General features: G+C 45.5%; 1 protein-coding gene across 1 annotated transcript in view; it reads left to right on the top strand.

Moving 5' to 3' along the window:
- The window catches only part of LOC119402120 (WD repeat-containing protein 81), a 96,668-nt gene that overhangs the window by 26,808 nt on the left and 49,463 nt on the right, over window positions 1–20,397 (top strand). The window contains exons 13-18 of the mRNA XM_037669236.2: window positions 5,408–5,487; window positions 8,618–8,810; window positions 10,294–10,493; window positions 12,001–12,253; window positions 14,059–14,331; window positions 18,741–18,835. Coding sequence (XP_037525164.1) covers window positions 5,408–5,487; window positions 8,618–8,810; window positions 10,294–10,493; window positions 12,001–12,253; window positions 14,059–14,331; window positions 18,741–18,835 — 1,094 coding nt within the window. The remainder of the gene's footprint in view (window positions 1–5,407; window positions 5,488–8,617; window positions 8,811–10,293; window positions 10,494–12,000; window positions 12,254–14,058; window positions 14,332–18,740; window positions 18,836–20,397) is intronic.

The following is a 20,397-nucleotide window of genomic DNA, read 5'->3' as shown; positions in this document are numbered from 1 at the left end:
CTGCGACTTCGTGGAGGTTGCGCATATCTACAGATTCTGATGCATCTGCTCATGAACTTTTCGGCAGTGGCAGCATCAGTAACCCATAGAACAACTTTGGTTTGTCAGATTTTGGTTTGCACGAATAGCGAAAGTGCCACAATCTGGCCCAAAATGTGAAAATTTACACTTGAGCTGGTTTTGTTGCCTTCTCTGGATCACTTCAGTGCTGCCTCGCGCTTACCTCAAGATGTCCGGTGTGTTCTAAAGGTTTCCTAAATCCACCATGTTTTGGCATCACTTGCTGATCACTGTATTAGAAGTTTTCGTTTTCATGAGAATATTGCCGGTTATCGATGTTTACATTGTGCCATCGATTGTGCCCCCCCCCCCCCAATAGTGCTGTGTCACGGTTCGCAAAAGCTGTTCATTTTTTCCTGTTTGACATAGAGGGTTCAAAAGTGGTGATATATTGCATGAATCACAGTTTTATAAAAAGATTGGGGGATGCTTAAGCTTCGCCTTTAAGAGTTGAACGCGATAGCGATATCCTGCCCTGTAGTGCGCACTTCGAACACTACGAGTGTTGAACAGAATGCGCGCACTAAGGTGTGTGCCTTATGTAATGGGTTGCATGCTTTAAACCAGGGGCAATTATGCGCGAGAAACTTTTTCGAAGTTGCGATGCACCCACTACGTGGTCTTAAAGGAATACGCGCAGTAATGTGCCTTCTGTAATGGGTGGCTGTCTTTAAACCACCAAGTCGTTATGATATTGACATGGTGTGACGCCCGATGGCAATGTATGCTTGTACCATGCAATATTACTGCGATATTACATCTCGTACTGTGACACCTGTATACAGGACGCATATTTTTAGGAAGCATGGAAGTTACTTTCAGTGCTGCTCCAAGCAGAGGCGTGGCTGTGTGGTAGAACACCTGCTTGCCACGCAGACGGCCTGGGTTCGATTCTCACTCAGACGCAACATTTTTATTTTATTTGCAGCTTTTTCGATTTTTCGGTCACGTACAAGATGATGATTTTTCGCTCACAACCAACGATGCCGACGCCGACGGCGGAATTTCTGCGATACGAGCTCTTTAATGCTATCGCGTTAAAATGCATATTGCGGTGAAGCCCCTTAGGGTCTCGGTGTGTCGGCATGCATCGTCCTCTGCTGTCGTGTCCTGTCCATTTGCTTGAACGCAAGAGAGGGCGCCACTGTCTCAGCACTCGCCGTGTGGCGAGAGAGAGTGAACGGTGCACATTGACTATGGAAACGCTCTTTCTGCGATGAATGCTGAACTACCAGCTCGCAAGGAACGAGAACGCGCTTTCGTCCACGAGAAACAACGCCGGCGCAGGCACAGTGTCTGCTAGTGAGTTTCTTGGTTGAAAAAACCGACTGCTCACACTGCACAACCGTTCACTGGCCACCCCGTAGATATAGGCACTGGATCTTGACCTGCAATGTAGTGCCGGTGGGAGATTTCTTTTGTGCGTAGTTTAACAATAAAGATTCGCAGCGTGCACGCTAACTAAAAGTGGACTGCGGGTCTCTGTGTCTAATCTCTCTTCTGTCTGTCATTGCCCATTAGCAGTGATTTTGCTGTGGGAAACACCGGCGCACACAGCATGCCTCGCCCCTCCGCAGGTTTCACGTTAGTGGAGCTGAAACACCCTTCCCTACATGCTTCGCCCCTCCCCAATTTTGAAAATTCTTTTTCTAGTCAGTATTTAAAGCAACTGACGTTTTTGCATATGTCCCCCAGTTTTCTTGCAAATTGCTCTCGTAAATAATATTTTTCTTGATATGTTCAGTAAACACGATTATTGCTAGTAATGCTGGTAAAGAGAGAATTTCTTCCTCTAGCGCTTCATATCGCACACTTTAGTGTGACACGTGTCGTGTTAACGGCAAAAAAATATTTATCGTTCCACGAAAAACGTGCTACTTTTACCACTGACACGAAAGTGCTAGGTTCATTTTGCTGGAATAGGCGCTTAAGTAATGCTGATAAAGCAAAGGACAGGCAACACTTCCTTTCCATTGTCTGTGTTGTCGGAGCACCTTTTCCACCAAGATGAATACAGTCAAGCCTCGGCATAACGAATATAGGTATTACGAATAATTGGCTATAGCGCAGTAACTGAAGAATGCTTTTGCCATTAAAACGTTAAAACAGTGTTGCATAATACATTTGTAACAAATATTTGTATACACTTAAACCTGGGCGTAACGAAATTGACAAATTCCCCAAAATTTTCAGGACAAGGAGGTTTTCGTTATATGGAGTCTCAGCATGAAAAAGAGGGAACTGAGTGTAGACCTTACCCAAAACATTTATTTATCGGCAAAAAACTGCGTTATTTTGCTCCGTTGGTTGTTTGTGAAGGCGGGCAACACCGAAAATTCTTTCTACATTAAGGAATACAACACCGCTCCATCTTGTCTAGGGAGCCCGCAACTTGGCACAAAACGTCAATGACATCGAGAACTTTCATCGCGGAATGCAAGGCACGTGATGAGTGGACCTTCGAAGATCTGTCGTCATCACCGCGATCTTGGACACTTTCCATCAGCGTATCATCTGACATCTCCTCGGTAGTGACGGCGCAGTCCTCCAGATACAAAAAAAATTTCAAAGTTGCACGTCGTCTGAGGCTTTGTTACACAGAGGACACAAATACATGTGCTGCTATGGAGTAACCGTGGGGAACATAAAAACGTAATATCGAGAAATTCATTGTGTGGAGGTTCATTATAGGCAGGTTTAACTGTATAGCGAAACTATGTTTGTGGTGGAGGGACTTTTGTTGGAATGAGGTTTAAATGCCAGCTAGCCCAAATGTACATTTTATTGTGGTGCTAAAGCTTTTGCACGGCAAGCATGCAGAAGTAGGACAAACCACGGAGACTGTGGCACCACCATACACGTACTGTTGTGTTAGAAATTTGTTTTTCGTGCAGTGCTGAAGCATGTAGCACGCTGTGTTCTTGGAGCAGGTAAGACTTGTCTGGAACTAACTCTACAGTGGCGTGGTGACGGTGCAATGTCATTTAAATGGACACTAAAGGCAAATATTAATTTGACGTTGACTGTTGAAATAGCATTGCAGAAACCTCGTACAATAGAATCTCAGTGATACGAGTCTCAAGGGGGAGCGAACATATTTGTATCACCCTAAATTTAATATCACCAAAAACTAGCACAAAACATTTACTTCCATTGAAAGAACTCGCATGTGTCTTTCTGAGACATGCAAAAGGACCACTAAGGGACAGCACAGTGCAGCTGGCTGCCGCGAACATGCGCGTCGAAGCTTTGCCTGAGGCCAACTGAAAGCTAAGTGCCAAAGCTTGCGCCACCATAGTCATAAGGGAATGACAGGAACGCCGAAATGCTTCGTTCATTTTTATAATTTTATTGCCTTTAATCTCCCGCTGCGTTACAGCGTATCTTCAGAGATGCATACTAGTCGCTTTCAATGATAGCGTCGATAATGTCCACAGTTTTGTGGACAGTGGTTGCGGCAAATGATCGTCCCGTTTTCAATCTGTGTGTGCTGGCTGTGCACGTGCCTTCAAAACTACATCGTCACTGTCTATGATCGCATCTACCGTGGTTTTGTCCACAGTAGTTGCAGAAAGCAGCGTACCTGTGACTCGGTGAGCGTTGGATGCACGTGTACTTGCGAAGTTTCATCGTTGCCATACATGAACACGTCGACAGCGACTGTGGCGTTGTCCATGTCGCGAAGCAGAAAAGTGTTTGGAACACCCAAATTTTGGCCCACTGGACACAAAGGAATTCAGCCAGGAAATTTTACGAATTCGTATCGGACTGAATTAAGTATCAGCCGGGTTCGTATCATCGAGATTCTACTGTAGAGCTTATGTCGTTCCAGGGAAATGCTTAGTTTTAAAGAAAATCACGTCTTAGCGGTCCGTAATCTCATTAGTGCAGTTCAAACTGCCCACCTCCAAGAACAGCCTTGTGACGCAGCATTCACCATGCCCGCCCTTAACCCTTTGAGGGTCGATTTTTTTCGCGAAATGGGTCCCAAAAAATGTGTATATTTTTATTGCTGAATTAAATTCTTCAGGCGAATTTACTTTTTTGAAAATTGTCTAAAATTTTTTGGGCGGCCGTAAAGTGACAAAAAATAATTTATCTTGTTACATAGACATGGTTTCTTCGTGAGTAACAGCAACATAAGTTCTAAAAAAACCCATACGACTTAAAAAATATGCATTGAAATAAATGTCTGTGTAGTTCACAGACGTACAAAAATAAGTGCACGAAGTGGCTTTAAGTGCAAACACGGGTGGGAGAAAAGCCACTTTTGATCCAGTCAGCATCGCCTCGCCATGCACGCTTCTGAGATGTCGCTCACTCATCAGCATTTGAGTCTTAACTCGTAACTCCTTGTATGACGGGCTGACATTCACTGAATCAGATTCTGATTCGGCATTTGAGCGGCAATGCGGAAGAATCGCCGCTAGACTTACTTGCAGCAGATAAACCGGCACGCACTTCCATAGCGAAAGCAAACCGCGCGGGTGAGCGCATGGAAATGAAGTGTGTAGTTGTGAGTGTGTCCGGAAAGCAAAAACAAGTCCGAAACCTATAATAATCCTTCGTCTTATCGCCAACGAGATGGAAGCAGTTTTTGTGAGTCCCCGAAACGGGAAACGCAACCACAGCAGCATCGTTTGTGTCAATCAGCGCTTGCACAGAAACAGGTGTGATCACATACCGGGGAGCAATAAACAAGAGAGCAACAAATCGGGCACCTTTTGAAAGGTTCTAAACCGGAAAGCCATCAGTTTTGCGGGCGCAACAGGAAGGCGTCAACGGTCGAATGTCGAGCAAGTGGGTGCTATGTTGCAGTGAGAGACACGCCATCGGGAAATGGAATGCTTTTGCGCGTTCACGACTCAAGCCACGAACTGGGCCTATCGCGTCCCTGAAGCGCTGTGTGGTAGTGTATGCATGAGCACAGGTGTTGGTTACCCTATTACTGAGGAGCACACACCTTGCCGTTTCTCTCCTCAGGTGACAACGCTTTGAAATAGTGCATATCAAGTACCAGTGTTTACGTGCATGTTGACACCATCTTTGCATGGGATTCACCGTGTGCCATGTCCAGGTGTATGTTAACTAGGACAGCTACCACAAAAGTTTAATCGTGACCATGGACGTTAGTCGTTAGGATGGGGATGTGCCACCAGGTGCCATTGCGGGTGCATTCACGTCATACGGTGCTATAGCTGCCAAACACCAATAGACATTGTGCAAGCTCTCGTATATCAGTGTACAATAAACATTCAAGCACTTCTGTGGGGACACGTTTCTCTTTCGTGTTATACCGATTCCTATGACGGAGGGGTCAACCATGTTTCTTTCTTTTCTTCGACAGCCAGATACCAAGGAAGGAGGCGATGACGAGGCTGCACCCGAAACAGGCCAGGGCAAACGGAAGCCATCAACACTTGTCAAGTGAGTAGACCGCCATCTCACTTTTGCTACACATCTACTAAAGGGGCTAGCTGGCGGCTTTTCATACTTGCTTAAGCGCTAGCACATCACTTGGAAAAGTACAGCAAGGAACGCGTACAGAAGATTGACATGTGACGTAGCTGTTAGCACGTTGTGATGTAGCTACATCATCATTGCAATGACCGCGTACCTTTTGGCAGCAGGCAAAGAAGGCATTTAATCTATTTATTTTGATACTTTCAGTGCACCACAGTGCTGTCATCAAACAAAAATCAAATCGCGTAATGACGTTAAAGCAATAGAAGTCTAAACAACTGTGTAAGAAAAGGGTATCAGCAGAAGTCCTTGTATGTTTTAAAGACTACCCAAGAACCAAAATGAGAATGATAACTAAAATATTGTTATCTCGAAAAATAACAAATGTCACTGAGCCCTGATCTATATCCAAAGCCTCTAAGACACAACTAACGGGGCATCACCACACGTTTAATTCCTTTCTGAATCAAAAGAAATAAATTCTGAGCCCTTCCACTATGTGGAGATAGACGACCAGCGAAGCTGTTTGTTTTGTTTAATTATGCTTAAAATTTTCTGTCATGACATAGCTATTTCCCTAGCAACATCATCATTTGCCCTTGATACCATACTCACCACTGCCGTGGATCAAGCAACGTATGCACATAAACGAAAGGCGTGGCTACACCAGCCTTTCCTCGACGACATATTATATTTTTGGGAGGTGCTCCTGTACAGGGGTGGTATGTGTATGTAGCCTTTGGTGGTGGTGTACCGGGGTACAACTCTCTCAGGCAACAAGTCGTGACATGTCCCGCACACCAGCACCATGTGGTGTGGCCCTCAAATCACGCCACGTGGGTAGTGTGTTTTTGTCAACATCTCGGACGCATGTTTTTCCAGATCCTAGCCAGAGATAGCATCTTTGTGAAAATATTTTACAGCGAAAGCTGTTATGAGGTCATTTCAACGGCCGTTTTTGGCGCCGTAGTTGTCAGCCGCCGCCGGTGTCCATAACCGCTATCGCACGAAATAAGAAAAAAAGGAAATAAGAAAAAATTTCCAGGGTGGAACGAGGTTCGAACCTGGGCCCTCTGCGTAAGAGCCCAGTGTTCTACCTCAGAGCCATGCCGGTGCTTGAAACTGCGTTGCAAAAAGACCCTATACAGGCTTCATGTCGGGAAGGAACCACATTAACATATGTAATGTAGTGTGGTCGAAGAGTAAAATAACAACCAGGCGTCACATACGCGAATTCTCTAAGCGGGCCTCACACAATGCGGATTGCGCAACGAGTAGGTTGTTGAATGCTTCCAACCCATTACAAATGCCTTTGCGATAATTCTTCATCTTCATCAGCCACAGCATCAACAAAGTGCGCATAATGCCTTACATGCGTTTAGCAAGTACCACGGCTCTCCGTAGAATGACGAAAAATGGCACAGTGCCTGCTGCCCTACTTCTCAAAAATTACAATGATTTATAGCGTAGTGGGTTCCTCGCAAGTGCACTTCTGTTGGTTGCCAAGGAAGCCCATAAGGCCCCCATGATCCATTTCCTCAGGGTCTCAATAAAGTCAATTCTCTCTCTCTCTCTCGCTCTACGTTTCTCCGTTAAAGTGTGTTATAAAGCGTGGTAGGACAGTTAAATAACGACTGGGCGTCACACAATATGCATTACGTAACTAGTGGGTCGTTTAAAGCTTCCAACCCATTACAAAGGGCGCAACCATAATTATTCATCGTCATCAACCGCCGCATCAACAAACTGCACATACTCGCTTACATATGGTACCTCTCTTCTCCGCAGAATAACGAATAATGTCGTGGTGGGTGCTTCCCAACTTCCCAAAAATTATGATTTGTGGCGTAGTGGGTACGTTGCTAATGTACCTGTATTAGTAGCCACAGGAGAGTTTATAACGGGCTCTAGAAATGCCGCTCTTCCAGCTTTCGCTGTGACTGTGCTGCGCTTTCACGCAGGCCTGGCATTTTTTTTTAATTATTCCTTCATTCCCTGAACAGTAATCGACTGGAACCTTTGCTGAATAAATTGCTTTGTGACACTTAAGGCTTTGCCAGATTGCTCAGATAATTGTGCTAATATTCTGAGCCAAATATTTGTCCTTGATTATCTCTTTGTTAATTGCCCTGTCTTTGACTTAGCCTTGATAATTTGTTGTCATGATTGTGATGTTTTTCTTGTTAGCAAGCTTTTCTTTAAATTTGATTGTGTCATCCACTTTTACACGTGCCAGAGAAGAGCCAGCACTAAGAATAAATAAATAAATGGACGAAATAATTATTAATCAATTAATAAGTAACAGTAGTTATCAGTGGCTGCACTGTAGTGGTGAAGTGATTTAATGCTCGTGTAAATAGCTGGACACCTGCTGCAGTGGTTTGGTGGTTCTGGTGCTCGACTGCTGGCCCAAAGATCTCAAGATTGAATCTCGGTCATGGCGGCCACATTTCGATGGAGGCAAAATGCTCGAGGCCTGTGTGCTTAGATTTAGGTGCACATTAAAGAACCCTAGGTGGTTGAAATTTCTGGGGCCCTTCACAAGGGCGTCCCTTATAATCATATCATGGTTTTGAGGCATAAAAACCCAAAAATTATTAAGGCAAAAGCCTTAGATGCCTCATCAAACCTTAAAATTGACCTTCTGTGTCGGTGGTGTTGGTATCCAGCAGCGTCAGCATCAAGATGCATGATACAAAAATCACAAGATGACATCACCACATGACGTCACTATGATGTCACATTATGTGACTTCACATGATGACATCATCACGTGAAATCATCTCTTGGTCAAAGGTTGACCGATCGCAGAGGCACCCCAGAAAGCATATGCAATGCCTTCGATCCAGGAATCAGTGGAAAACCACATTATGTGCAGAAATACATCAGAGAGAGGCAGAGGAGAATCAATATATCGACTAAGAAGAAAAAGAAGAAGATGACTTGCCTTCGAGTCGTCTTAGGTGAGTCCATAACGGACGCTGTGAGTTTTTATCAATGCTCGTGTAAGTAGCCAGCCAGACACATCACGTGACGCCACGTGGTAGAGACGGCAGATCAAGAATTTCAGCACCCGTGGCGTGCCACTTCGCAGGTCGAGGTCAGTCGGTCAGCAGTTGGCTTCGGCCATGAGCAGCTCCGTTCCGGCCGAGACGCAGGTCATCGTCCTCCCCAAGGACTACTCGCCGCTGTCCAAGCTGCAGCAGCTGGAGTCCCTGTGCAACTTCTGTCTGCACCACCCGCCTCACAGCCTGCCTCCCTCCATCACTCTCGCCTCGGACACTCAGGTGAGCACATTCCTCTAGGAGGTTGGATCGTAAGCTTGCCCTTGTAATGCCTGCAGATTAGGCGTGTGCAAATATTCGAGCACTTCGAACATTCGAATTCGCTTCGATTCAAATTTAAATTGTTGGAAATTTCGAAGTATATTCGAAATGAATGAATAGGTGTATATTAGTTCGCATGTAACCCCCCTGTAAAGGTGGTTTCACTGCAGTGGAGGGGTGCTATGCCATGAATACACCTATCCAGGGGAAATCTGCATTGCCGCGAAGCCCCACTTCAAGGTTAATGAAGATATTACCCTCACATGGATTCATCATTTTTTAAGTGTAAAAGCTTGTTATACCAGCTCACATGCTCTAAATATAGTAAATTTTAAAACGTAGCATATCTTGCAGGCTATGTCTTGCATTCTACCGAAATTCAAATCCTGCTACTATTCGAAGTTGCTTCCACTTCCTTTGAACCAAAAAAATGACATTTGCACATGCCCTGTTTCAATGAAAAAAAAATGTATTGTGCAGGTTAGTTGGGTCATGACAAATATGCTCATTTTTCTTGGTAATATGCGATATATACTATTCGAATTGAATTCAAAATTATTCGACCAAATCATTATTCGCTTCAAATTTGCTTCTAGCCTGAAATTTACTATTCGCTGAAGCCTACTGCAGATGCTTGAAGGGTTATCAAGCTTTAGTGCTGTAGAACTGCTCTAATACCTTTTCACATTCATGTTGCATGAATGCACTGTGGGATTAATATGTTAATCACGCACTATGTTCACACAGCACTGACCTGCTTGAATCCCATCTAATCCCACTTAGCAGCCCAATCTCTAAGCACCAAAGCCTGTAATTTGTCGTCAAAGTTTGATTTCTTTTCTCCCCGCCTTATGATCGCACCCCAAACTTAGCCTAAACAAGGCACCCACAACGCTTTTCAGGTTCCCGTGAGCAAAAGCATGACCTTTAAGATTTGTATTCTAAGGTGGTACCTATGATGACGCAGTCAAGAAAATTTAGGCCTCCGAGATCTTTGTCTGTTGCTTAGAGCTGGTGTGTTGCCTTGTCGTTGAAGGTGCTTCCATGCCACACTTCCGGCGGCCTGATTGCATTGCCATTGTGTTTCTTGTGTTTGTGAGCCGTCATTGTAATGTGCCGTGCCATGAACAAGATCGAGAAGACTTCTGAGAAAGTTCATGTGCACTCTGTTTTTCTTTTCTGATGGGCTCTGCCCCTCCACCTCCACATTGCTGGTAATTTCTACTTGCTGAGAGGCGTGGCGCTTGCTGAGAATTTTACTGTAGTTGGTTAGGTGATCATGCTCTGAGCAAAATATAGTTAAAGTTCACTTGTTCATATTTATGGAGACAGAGGAGATGTCCAGTTCATCAGGTGTTTGAAATGAACAGAGGCAACAGGAGAAAAATATGGCAGCATATCTGTGCACTGGCCGAATTCCATTTTATCTCTTCTTTTTTCTCAGCCATGTGATGATGAACAAGACGGAAGCTTTCCTCGACGTCGCAGCCAGACCTCGCATGCCGCTGACATGTACCTGCTGGGCTGCCTCCTCGTTGAGATGTCGATTTTCTCGCCGACTTCACCACATTCCTCGAGAGACCTTGCCGAGCGTTATCTGCACGCTTTGCAGGTGCTGAAGATTCAGCCCTCAAGGCTACCCAGGTAAGTCATTGGACAAATAAGTCTGTAGGTTATTCAGCATCACAGCGTGATTGAGACAGGACAAGAAGATCCACTCAACCGTATCACAAGCGCTGACAAAAAACAACTTAGTCGGTGCTTGTGATGTGTTTGTGCATTTTTTCTTGTCCTGTGCTATTTACGCCTCATTTTTGAATAACTATGAACCAACTCACCCAAATCAGAGTCCTGCTGCAAGTATTTATGCACATATCGCATCAGCACATCAAAGGCTTTGAGTTTGCGTACGTAATTTGTCATGTGTAATTTGTCATGCGTACTTTGTTTACTTAGAAAAGTTGCACAATGGTCACACAATGATGTTGGTGGCCAAAGAAATTCTTTAGTAACCCAACACTGTATGTGTATGGCGCACCATTGTGACTGACATTCGTATATTTCCAAAAGTCGTGGTTTTGATTCTGGCCGTGGCAACCGCATTTTAACGGACGCGAAATGCTAGAGGCCCGTTCACTGTGTGCTGTGAGTGCACATTAAAAAACACCAGACGTTTAAAATCTCCCGAGCCCTCCACTACGCTCATCATATTTTGGCACAAAAAAAACCCGCATATTATTATTACAATTGTATGTTTTTTTTTGTAGGGACCTGCCTAAAAGTAATCAATTAATAAAAATTGTGTTTTCATTGTTCTAGTGTTTTAACGTGATAGTATTCTTGGGGACGTCGTCTGTCTCGTAGGCAGTACTTCTCTGGCGAAAATTGTGGCTAATTTCGAAGGCCGTGCAATATAATGCGGCGTCCCGAAGCACTTGCTAGTGCGAGGGAAAAATGCAACAAACCGGCACTCATTAAGCCGTATTCAACTGCAGTGAGTGAGCAGTGCCGACTTCTTGCCTAGTTTTCGTACATCATACCGAAACACTCTGGTTTTGGTAATCATAAAGCGGCATTTGTACATTTCACGCAGATCTTGCTGTTTTTTTTTCTTAATGTCTGGCAACATTTAGGCTGGCATGTGCATAGTTTCGTGGTACCACGACACTGTTTTAGTCGAACCAACATATATCAAACCCACATGTAACACATTCTTCTGTGTATCAAACAGTTGTAATACCCTTGAAGTATTTTCAATATATAAATGTTTTATATATCGAATTCCCTGTGTATAGAAATTTCTTGCAATCCCCTTCAGATTCTATACACACTCAAGCCCCATTATAATGAAGTTACATCTTAGACGAAAATAACTTCGTTATGTCCGAAAATTCGTTATAAACGTACATTCCTAACACTGTGTGTATTGTAAGACTGTTCTTCATTTACTTCGTTATAACCGATATTTCATTATATCCGTGTTAATTATATCGAAGTTTCAGCGTATCCAGGTTCAACTGTACACTAACCTCCATTGTAGTTGCAGATCCATTGTGGAAATGGGAGCGTAATGGCCAACCGAATCGTGTCTGCTCTTCGAAATAGTCAACGCAAATGTCTTTCAGGAGCCACAATTTCCTCTGCTTTTCAGGTCTCTCCACAATGCCGTCCAAGTTCTGCTCCAGACGGAGAAACCGGTTGCCATTCCGGCGGTCAAGGGAAAGGAAACAGCAAGCAACCGCGTCGAGTGGCGTTACCCCTGTGTCTGCGACGGTGGACTGCCCCCACCGTCCGCTCACCAGCTACTTCAGCCGCTGCTTTCGACTGTCCCATTTCCGACTTATTATCCGGCTCTCTACGGCTTCCTCACCAAGTTGGATGCCCAGCCGACAGCGCCCGAGAAGGTAAATTTCGGTGTCAAGGTACACGGGGGCTCTCGGTGGCCGCAGAAAAACAATCTAGCCTGTGTGACGATTCAAGCACTTTGAATGTTTGAAAGAATGTTACAGTATTCGAATTTGCTTCAACACGAATTAAAAGTTTCCAAAATTTCAAAGTATTTGAAACACAGACACACATTTTACCACACGTTACTCACTAGAAAAGATGTTTTCACTGCAGCGTGGTGCTGCTGTACTGTGAGACGACTATCGAGATAAATCCGCACTGACGTGAAGCCACACTTAAAGATTAGGTGTGCATATTACGTACGCCCGATCAGGCTCGTAGCCTGGAATTTTTATCGGGAGAAGGGTGGGGGGGCAAGTGCTGAAGGCCTTGACTATTTCAGGAAAGCACCCATTTTTCAGTAATTACTTTCGGCAAAAATAGCAGTTTGTAAATTATGTAACTTTTGTGGCGTTAGCTACACTTGCCTAGCCAGAGCCGATTTCGCATGGGTCATCGTGAGCCGTGCTGCGCATGCGCGAGGATGAGTGCGGAGCCGGCATCTCACGCGCTGTCCGCCACCGCCACGTGCGGCTCACTGTTGCTGGTGGCGGAGAGCGGGAGGAGTGGCATCGTAGCCGGGCAGACAGACTGGCGCCGCCGCGCGCGACTCGACGCTGCTGCTCTGCGCATTCGAGAGGGGTGACGTCGTAGCCATGGCGCGCGCAGCTATTCATCTTCACTGTGCAGTCGCCGTCTGACAATGCGCTGGTGCCGCTCGATAGTGCCTCTGACTGGCGTTTGCAGGTGGGTAACGCCATGGAGTAGGAGAACGCAAATGCTGCTCAACGGCGAAGAAGAGCTGAGAACCTTATGTCATCGGATCTCGAAGTAGTTGCCTGGCAATTAGCGGTTCAGCGTACGAGGAATGAACAGAGGAAGGCTAAACGTGCTGCGGAGACACTGGAGGAAAGGGAGGAACGTCTAGCAAAGCGGCGTCGCCTTGATGCTGAGCGACGTGTCCGACCACCTCTGCAGCAGCAACAACAAGACGCCGTCGATGACGTCAAGGCTCGCCGGTCGACTGCCTATACTGTGAAACTTAGCGAAGCGCCAGTGCGACTCGGACCTTCGAGACGGACTTCGTAAACAATCCGTTTGGATATCTGTGCGACGCGTGTGAAAGACTATGGCACATGAAAGACTTGACGCCGCTAAGTAGTGTCATGCGTGGAACGTTGATTTTAGTGGCGGCGCCTGAGTTGGGTGAAACCGTGGCGCGGGTTTGTACAACGTGCAAGAACTTTCTCGTTAAGCAGAACATTCCGCTCTTTAGCGTTACCAATGGGTATCGTTACCCGGCCATGCCGCCAGGTCTAATGGTTCTGAGCGATGTGGCCGAATGTGTGTCATTGGAGCAGCAGTAAGCATGACAAGCTAATCCTACACAATCTGGAAAGCTCAGAATAATCAGCTGAACCTTTTCTAACGCTACGTATATCCTGGCATAGCTGAGCTAAGTCACTGCAATTTTTAAATACTTTTTTACTAATGGTTTTATTTTTCTTATCTTTTATTTATTTATTTATTTTTTTAATTTCAAAGCATGTTTTATGATATTATAAGGCTAAGTATGACAAATTTCAAAACTTAAGGTATTTTACCGCTGACAACTTGTACCCTTTTGCTGATCAAGTCATGCTACTTTTCGAGTTAGTTTCAAAATTATTTGATACTGATTAACATTTGCTTCGACTTTGCCTCGAACCGAGAAAGTGATACTATCTGCATAAGCCTAATTTCGAATACTTCATTGCGCCAGGTGTACTTCGTGGCGCGTGAGCTACCCCCATTGCTCACTCAGCTGAGCCAGGTCGACCTTGACCTCGTCATGAACCACCTGAGCGACCTCTTCTCGAGTCCCGACTCCTCCCTGCTGGCTGTGTGGCAGCTGTTTGACCTGGTGGGGCTCGCGCTGGGGCCCAAGGTGCTGGCCGAACGCCTCCTGACCGTGCTCATCAACCTCCTATCGGCCGACCAGCCGACTGTGCGGCACTTCCGCCTTTTCCACCGCTCGTTCTTGCTCAAGCTGCAGGTGAGGGTTAGTGCATGCACTGTGGAAGAAAAAAGATGGGAGCGCGGAAGTAAACCACTAGTAATACTTATTATAATTGTTACAATACAATAATTATTAGTAATACTAATAATTATTGTGTTAGTCTGTAACATGTATTATGCGTATTACGTTATTATGTAATATGTTACTCTGTAATATGTTAATCTACGAATTTACTGAAATAAGCATTTTTGAACCTTAGCCCTGTATATTCACATCGTACTTATTTATTGTACTTTGTTTCTTTGAATGCATGTACATAATCTCGGAACATTTTTCCCACCCTGCCATGATCTTTCAACTGAAAGATCGCAGTATTTATAAATAAATAAATAAATAAATAAATAAATAAATAAACATGCAGTATAACCTCGTTAAGCAGGCACTTAAGGGAACCAGGAAACATGTCTCTTTTAACCAAGGCCTCTTCTAGCCAAAAATTTTTAAGTTACCGAGGAGTCTGACTAGACTTCTTCATTATGCATTGGTGTCAAAGTGCCGTGGTGGTTACGATTTAAAGCAAGATAACCAAACGGTCACGCACCTGCCCGCGTCCGCTTTGTGCCATTCAGTTCCCAGTGATTCATTCAAACAGAGCTCTGTCATAGAAACATGGCAATAGCTCCGAAGTCAGACTGTATGACTGGCATTCAAAGGAAACAGCGTCGCGAATGCTCCAGCAGAAATCCGGCTCAGTGGTACTTTGGACAGAGTTGTCGTAGGAGTGTGACAGGGAATATAAAAGCGCAATGGCAGAGAGCTCGGTGTTATTTGTGGTCACAGCCATGCAAAAACAACATCCGGCTGCGGAATAGAGTCCAGCCAGTGGAATGAAAATTTCACCGCATGCTGTTGCGCATTTTGTCCTCGCGATAGCAGGTGCCTCGGGGCACTGAATTATATTGCACGGATTTACTAATTAGCCACAATTTTTGCCAGCCACGTTGTGTGGGTTTTGTCTCTTCTAAATAGCGAAGAATTTACTATGGGGACCCGGAAAGGTTGCCCTTAGCAGCAGAGTCAGAGTGTCTCTTGTAACCATATCTCTTGTATGCAGTGCTGTTAACATGGTGAACATAGGAAAACCAACCAAACCACTTTCAAATGTCCCTTATAACTGATTGTCGTTTTTAACTGGGTCTCTTGTAACAAGATCTTACTAAGGCAAATAGTTCTGCAGGTGCCCGCAATGTAGAAAGTTCGATCACTGCAAAAAAATACTTAGGAGGTTGTAAATAGCACTTTTCGAGACTGAATTGAGCGCGAATTGAGTAGTGTCAGAAGTGAATTCAGTCGAATCAAACATCAAATATGTTTCGATTATTGAACAGCCACGTTCACCATTAATGTGGAATGATGCCGGTTTATGGAATGATGTGGAATGATGCTGATAATGATGCACTATCAAGGTTGGCTCTGTTGTGAGCTTTTTGCGACATTTCAACTCGTATACTAGAAACTTTGAATTTTTCATCGAGAACGTTTTGTATCTACATCATGTGAGACTACCTAATCTTCTTACACGGTCTAACATTTTGCAGCAGCTGGCCTTTTAAGTCGTTGCTTTTTTTTTTAACCCGAAAGTGTTTTATGCCGGGGTCCACCACGGCTCCACTAACATATTTCCGTCATAGATATGACGTTGTAAATTATGAATACTAACAGATTGCAAAGAAAAAAACTACAAAAAATGTTCCGGCACCGGGAGTCGAACTTACGGCCCCTCGCTTCGCAGCACGCGGCGCGAAACAATTCGGCCACAGACGGCACATTCTTTGCCATGCTAACGGCGAGCTATTTATATACACCATTTGCTGGTGACGGTACTAACCCTTTGCGACACGGCGTCCTCGTTCGGGGACGCGAACTTCCGAGGCGCGTCCCACGCCGCGTGTTTCTTCAAATGGCCTGAACCTCAGTGTGCACATTTGTGCACGCTTCCTGATTGGACAACTAGCGGTCATTTACCTTTATTTTCCTGCGTATTGCTGCAGATGATCACTTTGCTGGAGACACTACCATGTTAGACGATCGTGCGACGCGCCGCGTTCCAGGACCAACGTCAAGAGTATTTTTTTTTCTGCGCTCGAAATGAATACAACCAAGAAAGGTGTGCCTGCTTTTCGAGCGTAATACAGTCGAACCCGTTTATAACGAATTCGAAAGTGTCGCGAAAAATGGTCGTTATATCAGTAGTTCGTTGTATATGGACTCTGCCTTAAAAACGTGCGCTTAGCAGCCAAGCCGTTTTTTTTTCTTTGTGCACTTTTATTAAAGTGCTAACAACCCCTTCGGTGACAAGCTAAGCCTTTTCGCGTCAAGAAGCGACGCCCGCTCTGTGCTCACGAGTGAATTAACCGCCTTTGCAATGAGCTGACACTGTTTCACCGAAGCGCGGTACCGCGACGTGCAGCCGATCATCCCTGGCTAGTTGCGTGCAGCGCGTCGCCTACTCGGGTCGCGGAGTCACTGCCGGGCCGCTTGCTGTATGCTGTATGCGCGCGTTTGTATGTTCTTCGTGCTTGCTTCACTCCGGACCGTGCACGGGTGCGGCGACTGCAGCCTCTTCGTTCAACGCGGCGAAAACGCATTTTGCAAGCAACGCACACTCTACGTCTCCGCGATGCTCTCGCGGCCCTGCACGACGATGCGCGGCGCACTTCAGTTGTCACCTGCTAGTCAAACATGCAGTATACGCTCGCTGTCAGTGCATCGACGTTTCTCGGTGCCCGCGCCGCTCAACAACAGCGAGCTACTTTCGTTTCTACAAAGCGACGCACACTTTAAAGCGGTCTCGCACGACGCGGTGGCGGCGAACTTGCGAACGACAGCATGGCTAAGCATGGCGCGCTTGTACCGCCGTCAATCCGCAGTGTACAGCATACGCCACACGCACAGCCGAGCAGGTATATCTACAGATGACTGTGATAAGGTTGTCGGCTATAAGGCATAATGACACGTTCATCGACGGCCGCCACCTCGCCTTCACTCTTGTCTGATGCTTATCCGCGAAGGCATCGCCGCAAACGCGCGGAAGTCGTAATCGCCGATCGACCGGTCTCTGCCGTTACCGAAAAGACGGACGACTTTTCGCGGCACATTGTGGCGTCGACGAGTTTAGGGACGCAGTGAACCTTTTTGCAATGGAAAGTTATCGTGGTTATGGCTTCTTGCGTTCCAAGGCATTGTTTGGTTCATCGTAGGCGGGTGTAGCTGCAGAGAACGGCGTCAGGAAAGGTTACTGTGCGAAAGCTGACCGCAAGGCTTCATGCTGCCTACTATTTTTTTTTTCCTCACTGCCATTCTACCACTGAAGAAATGCCTAGAAAGTGAGCGACGTTGCTCGCAGCGTCCGAAATCTGCGTGCGGTGCTCACCGATCTGGGTATCTCAGCTGCGAGTAAACTGGAGCGAAGCACGCGCGAGCGCGCGCCCCTGTCACGCTTTAGAAGGCTTGTTTTAACTTTTTTTCGCTTCGTATGCGCTGTATTTTTACCGCGACCGTGTCTGAAGTGTTCGTTGTAAAAGTAGGAGGCTTTGAAAAATGTTCGCTATATCTGGACGCAGCTTCAATGGTCAGCATAGGAAAATCGTAAGTGCACCCAAATATGGTCGTTATAACCGATAGATCGTTTTGTGTGGGATCGTTATAAGTGGGTTCGACTGTAGTTGATTCTTTTTATGCAAGCATTGAAGCTGACCGATGGCATAATAATGAGGTAATCAGTTACACGCTAATTAACAATAATTACTGAAACTCACACAAAACAACACATTTCTTCGTTTTCTTTCTTGGAATGTAATAGTGAGCGCCTTGCCATCATGCCATGTGAATTTGACGCATTTGCAGATAGTGCATCATAATTCATGTCTGAAGGGGCTAAAAGATCAGTGGTACAGCAGCGTGTTTTCATTATCACTAGTGAGATGGCGCGGAAGGCTCGAAGAGCGCGCTTTAAAGGTTGTCGCCCCACGCGGATGAGTGCACGCCTCTACAGGGCGTGGTCACTCATGCGTGCACTTATCTAAACCGCAAGTTCGCATTGAGAGTACGAAGGTCACTTTGCTCACTGCAGCGGCTGCTTTTGCGAAAGGAACGCGCTGCTCACACAGAAATAAGTTACAACTGTGACAGTCCGCGCTCATCCTGTGTATGTTCATTCCGTGCGTCCTTTCTGCTTGAGGAGCGCGTTGCAAGTTTCGAGCTGCTCGTCGTTCTTTGCGTGACATTGCAATTTGTTGCTGTAGCATTCATTCCTTCGCGCTTGGTGCGAAAGAATGCACAACAAACGCTCAGCTACGTCTGTGAAGACACGTTTCACTTTTCGTGTTATACCTATTCCTATGACAGAGGGATCAGCCGTGTTTTTTTTTTTCACTTCTACGCAGGTGCGTCTTGGAATGCGAACCTTCCTGCACTGCTTCGTCACGCTACTGGTCGAAGCTGTGGGTGGTTACCGTGACAACAGCGTAGCCCAGATAGTGTGAGCATGCAGTGATTTTCCAGGTCCTATCGCCTCCGTTGTTTTACAAAGAGAACGCACATTGCTACTGTATGTTAATGGGCGTGGAAAGAAAACGTGCTTGCAAACTTGGATTTACAGCCATGTCAAAGGGCACAGTTATGGCTTTGTTATGATGTTTCTTTGCACCTATTCCTGTGGTCCTTTTCACTCATGGAACCCAGTGTTTGGAAGATTACAGAGGAAGTTGAAAAGAGGATAAAAATAGCACATTGAGTAGTGGTATTGAAATTTATTGTTGTAATGTTCGGAGCTAAGAGGATGGCAGCATAGTAAAACGAAAAAACATGGGGGGGGGGGATATTATAACCGCAATTAGTAGAAAGTGTGTTCTTGGGCAGCTACTATGCGTGTAATGTGACAATGACCTACAGAAGACAAAGCATGGGCATTCAATATTCAGTCGCAATTAGCAGGAAGATTATCAATTAGGCAGAAGGTGTGGTGGGTTTATGACTAAAACTGAAATAAAAATGATGCATTGGTGGCTGCTATTAACTGAAATTTTCAAGAAGATTTGCCCTTTGGCACGTGATGTAAACTGTTCAGGAGATAACCGGGGAAGAAAGAAAAAAACATGCTCGGCTGATATTCTGATTGCAGTTCACAGGAAGCTGTCTCCTTGGTCAGCCAATGCAATGGGTCTGATGGGCAACTAATATTCTAGTTGAAACTAACGGAAAGATGTGCTCTCGAGGCAGGTGCGATGTTTTCAGCATTCAGGCACTTGCCTATCAATGTAAACAAACAGGCACGAATAGACTGGAAAGGCAATTATTAACGGAAAAGATTTAGATAATATTGTCAGATTTCAAAATGTGCAGGGTTAGGGCTGAGTCCGGCTATGCAAGACAACGGTTATTGGAGCTTGCTGTGAGATACGTTCGTGGACTTATCTGAGCTGGGGATGATCGTGACAATTAGAAGGCATAACCAAATGAATCCAACAAACAATTAAGCCATAGGGGACACTACTTGTTGTTTTTAACTGTAGTGTAACAATGAAGACATAAATTGAGAGGAATTAAAGTGGACGAAAAAGCACCTTTTTTTCATTGGTGGGATCCGAACCCAGAACCTTCAAATTGTTCGTCCGATACTCTATCAATTGAGCTTTGACAGAAGGCGCTTCCCCATCCACTTTGCTGGGTATTTCTGTGCATGTAATCCCGGGAGTGTTAGCCAGCTCCACTCGTAGAGGAGGCGGCAGATGCAGAAAACTCTTTATAGCCAGAGGGCATCACGGGGCACGTGATCTTTGCACGAGCTGGAAGCTGACCAAAACAACTCACAAGGTCCCATATGCATTCGCCTAAGACGACTCGAAGGTGAAATCTTTCTTTTTCTCCTCAGTCAATATATGGATGCTCCCCCTCACCACTCCAAAAACCTTTCGGCACCCAACGTGGTTTTGCACTGCCTCCAGGATCTAAGGCATTGCAAGCTTTCAGCACCTGACTTGTACCTCCGTGATTGGCCCACTTTTGACCAAGCAACGATGTCATGCGATGACGCAATCACGT

Source organism: Rhipicephalus sanguineus, chromosome 8, assembly GCF_013339695.2.
Source record: "Rhipicephalus sanguineus isolate Rsan-2018 chromosome 8, BIME_Rsan_1.4, whole genome shotgun sequence".
In the NCBI taxonomy this organism is placed as follows: Eukaryota; Metazoa; Arthropoda; class Arachnida; order Ixodida; family Ixodidae; genus Rhipicephalus; species Rhipicephalus sanguineus.
Note: the sequence above shows the minus strand (reverse complement) of the source record. Positions and strands in the feature narration are given on the sequence as shown.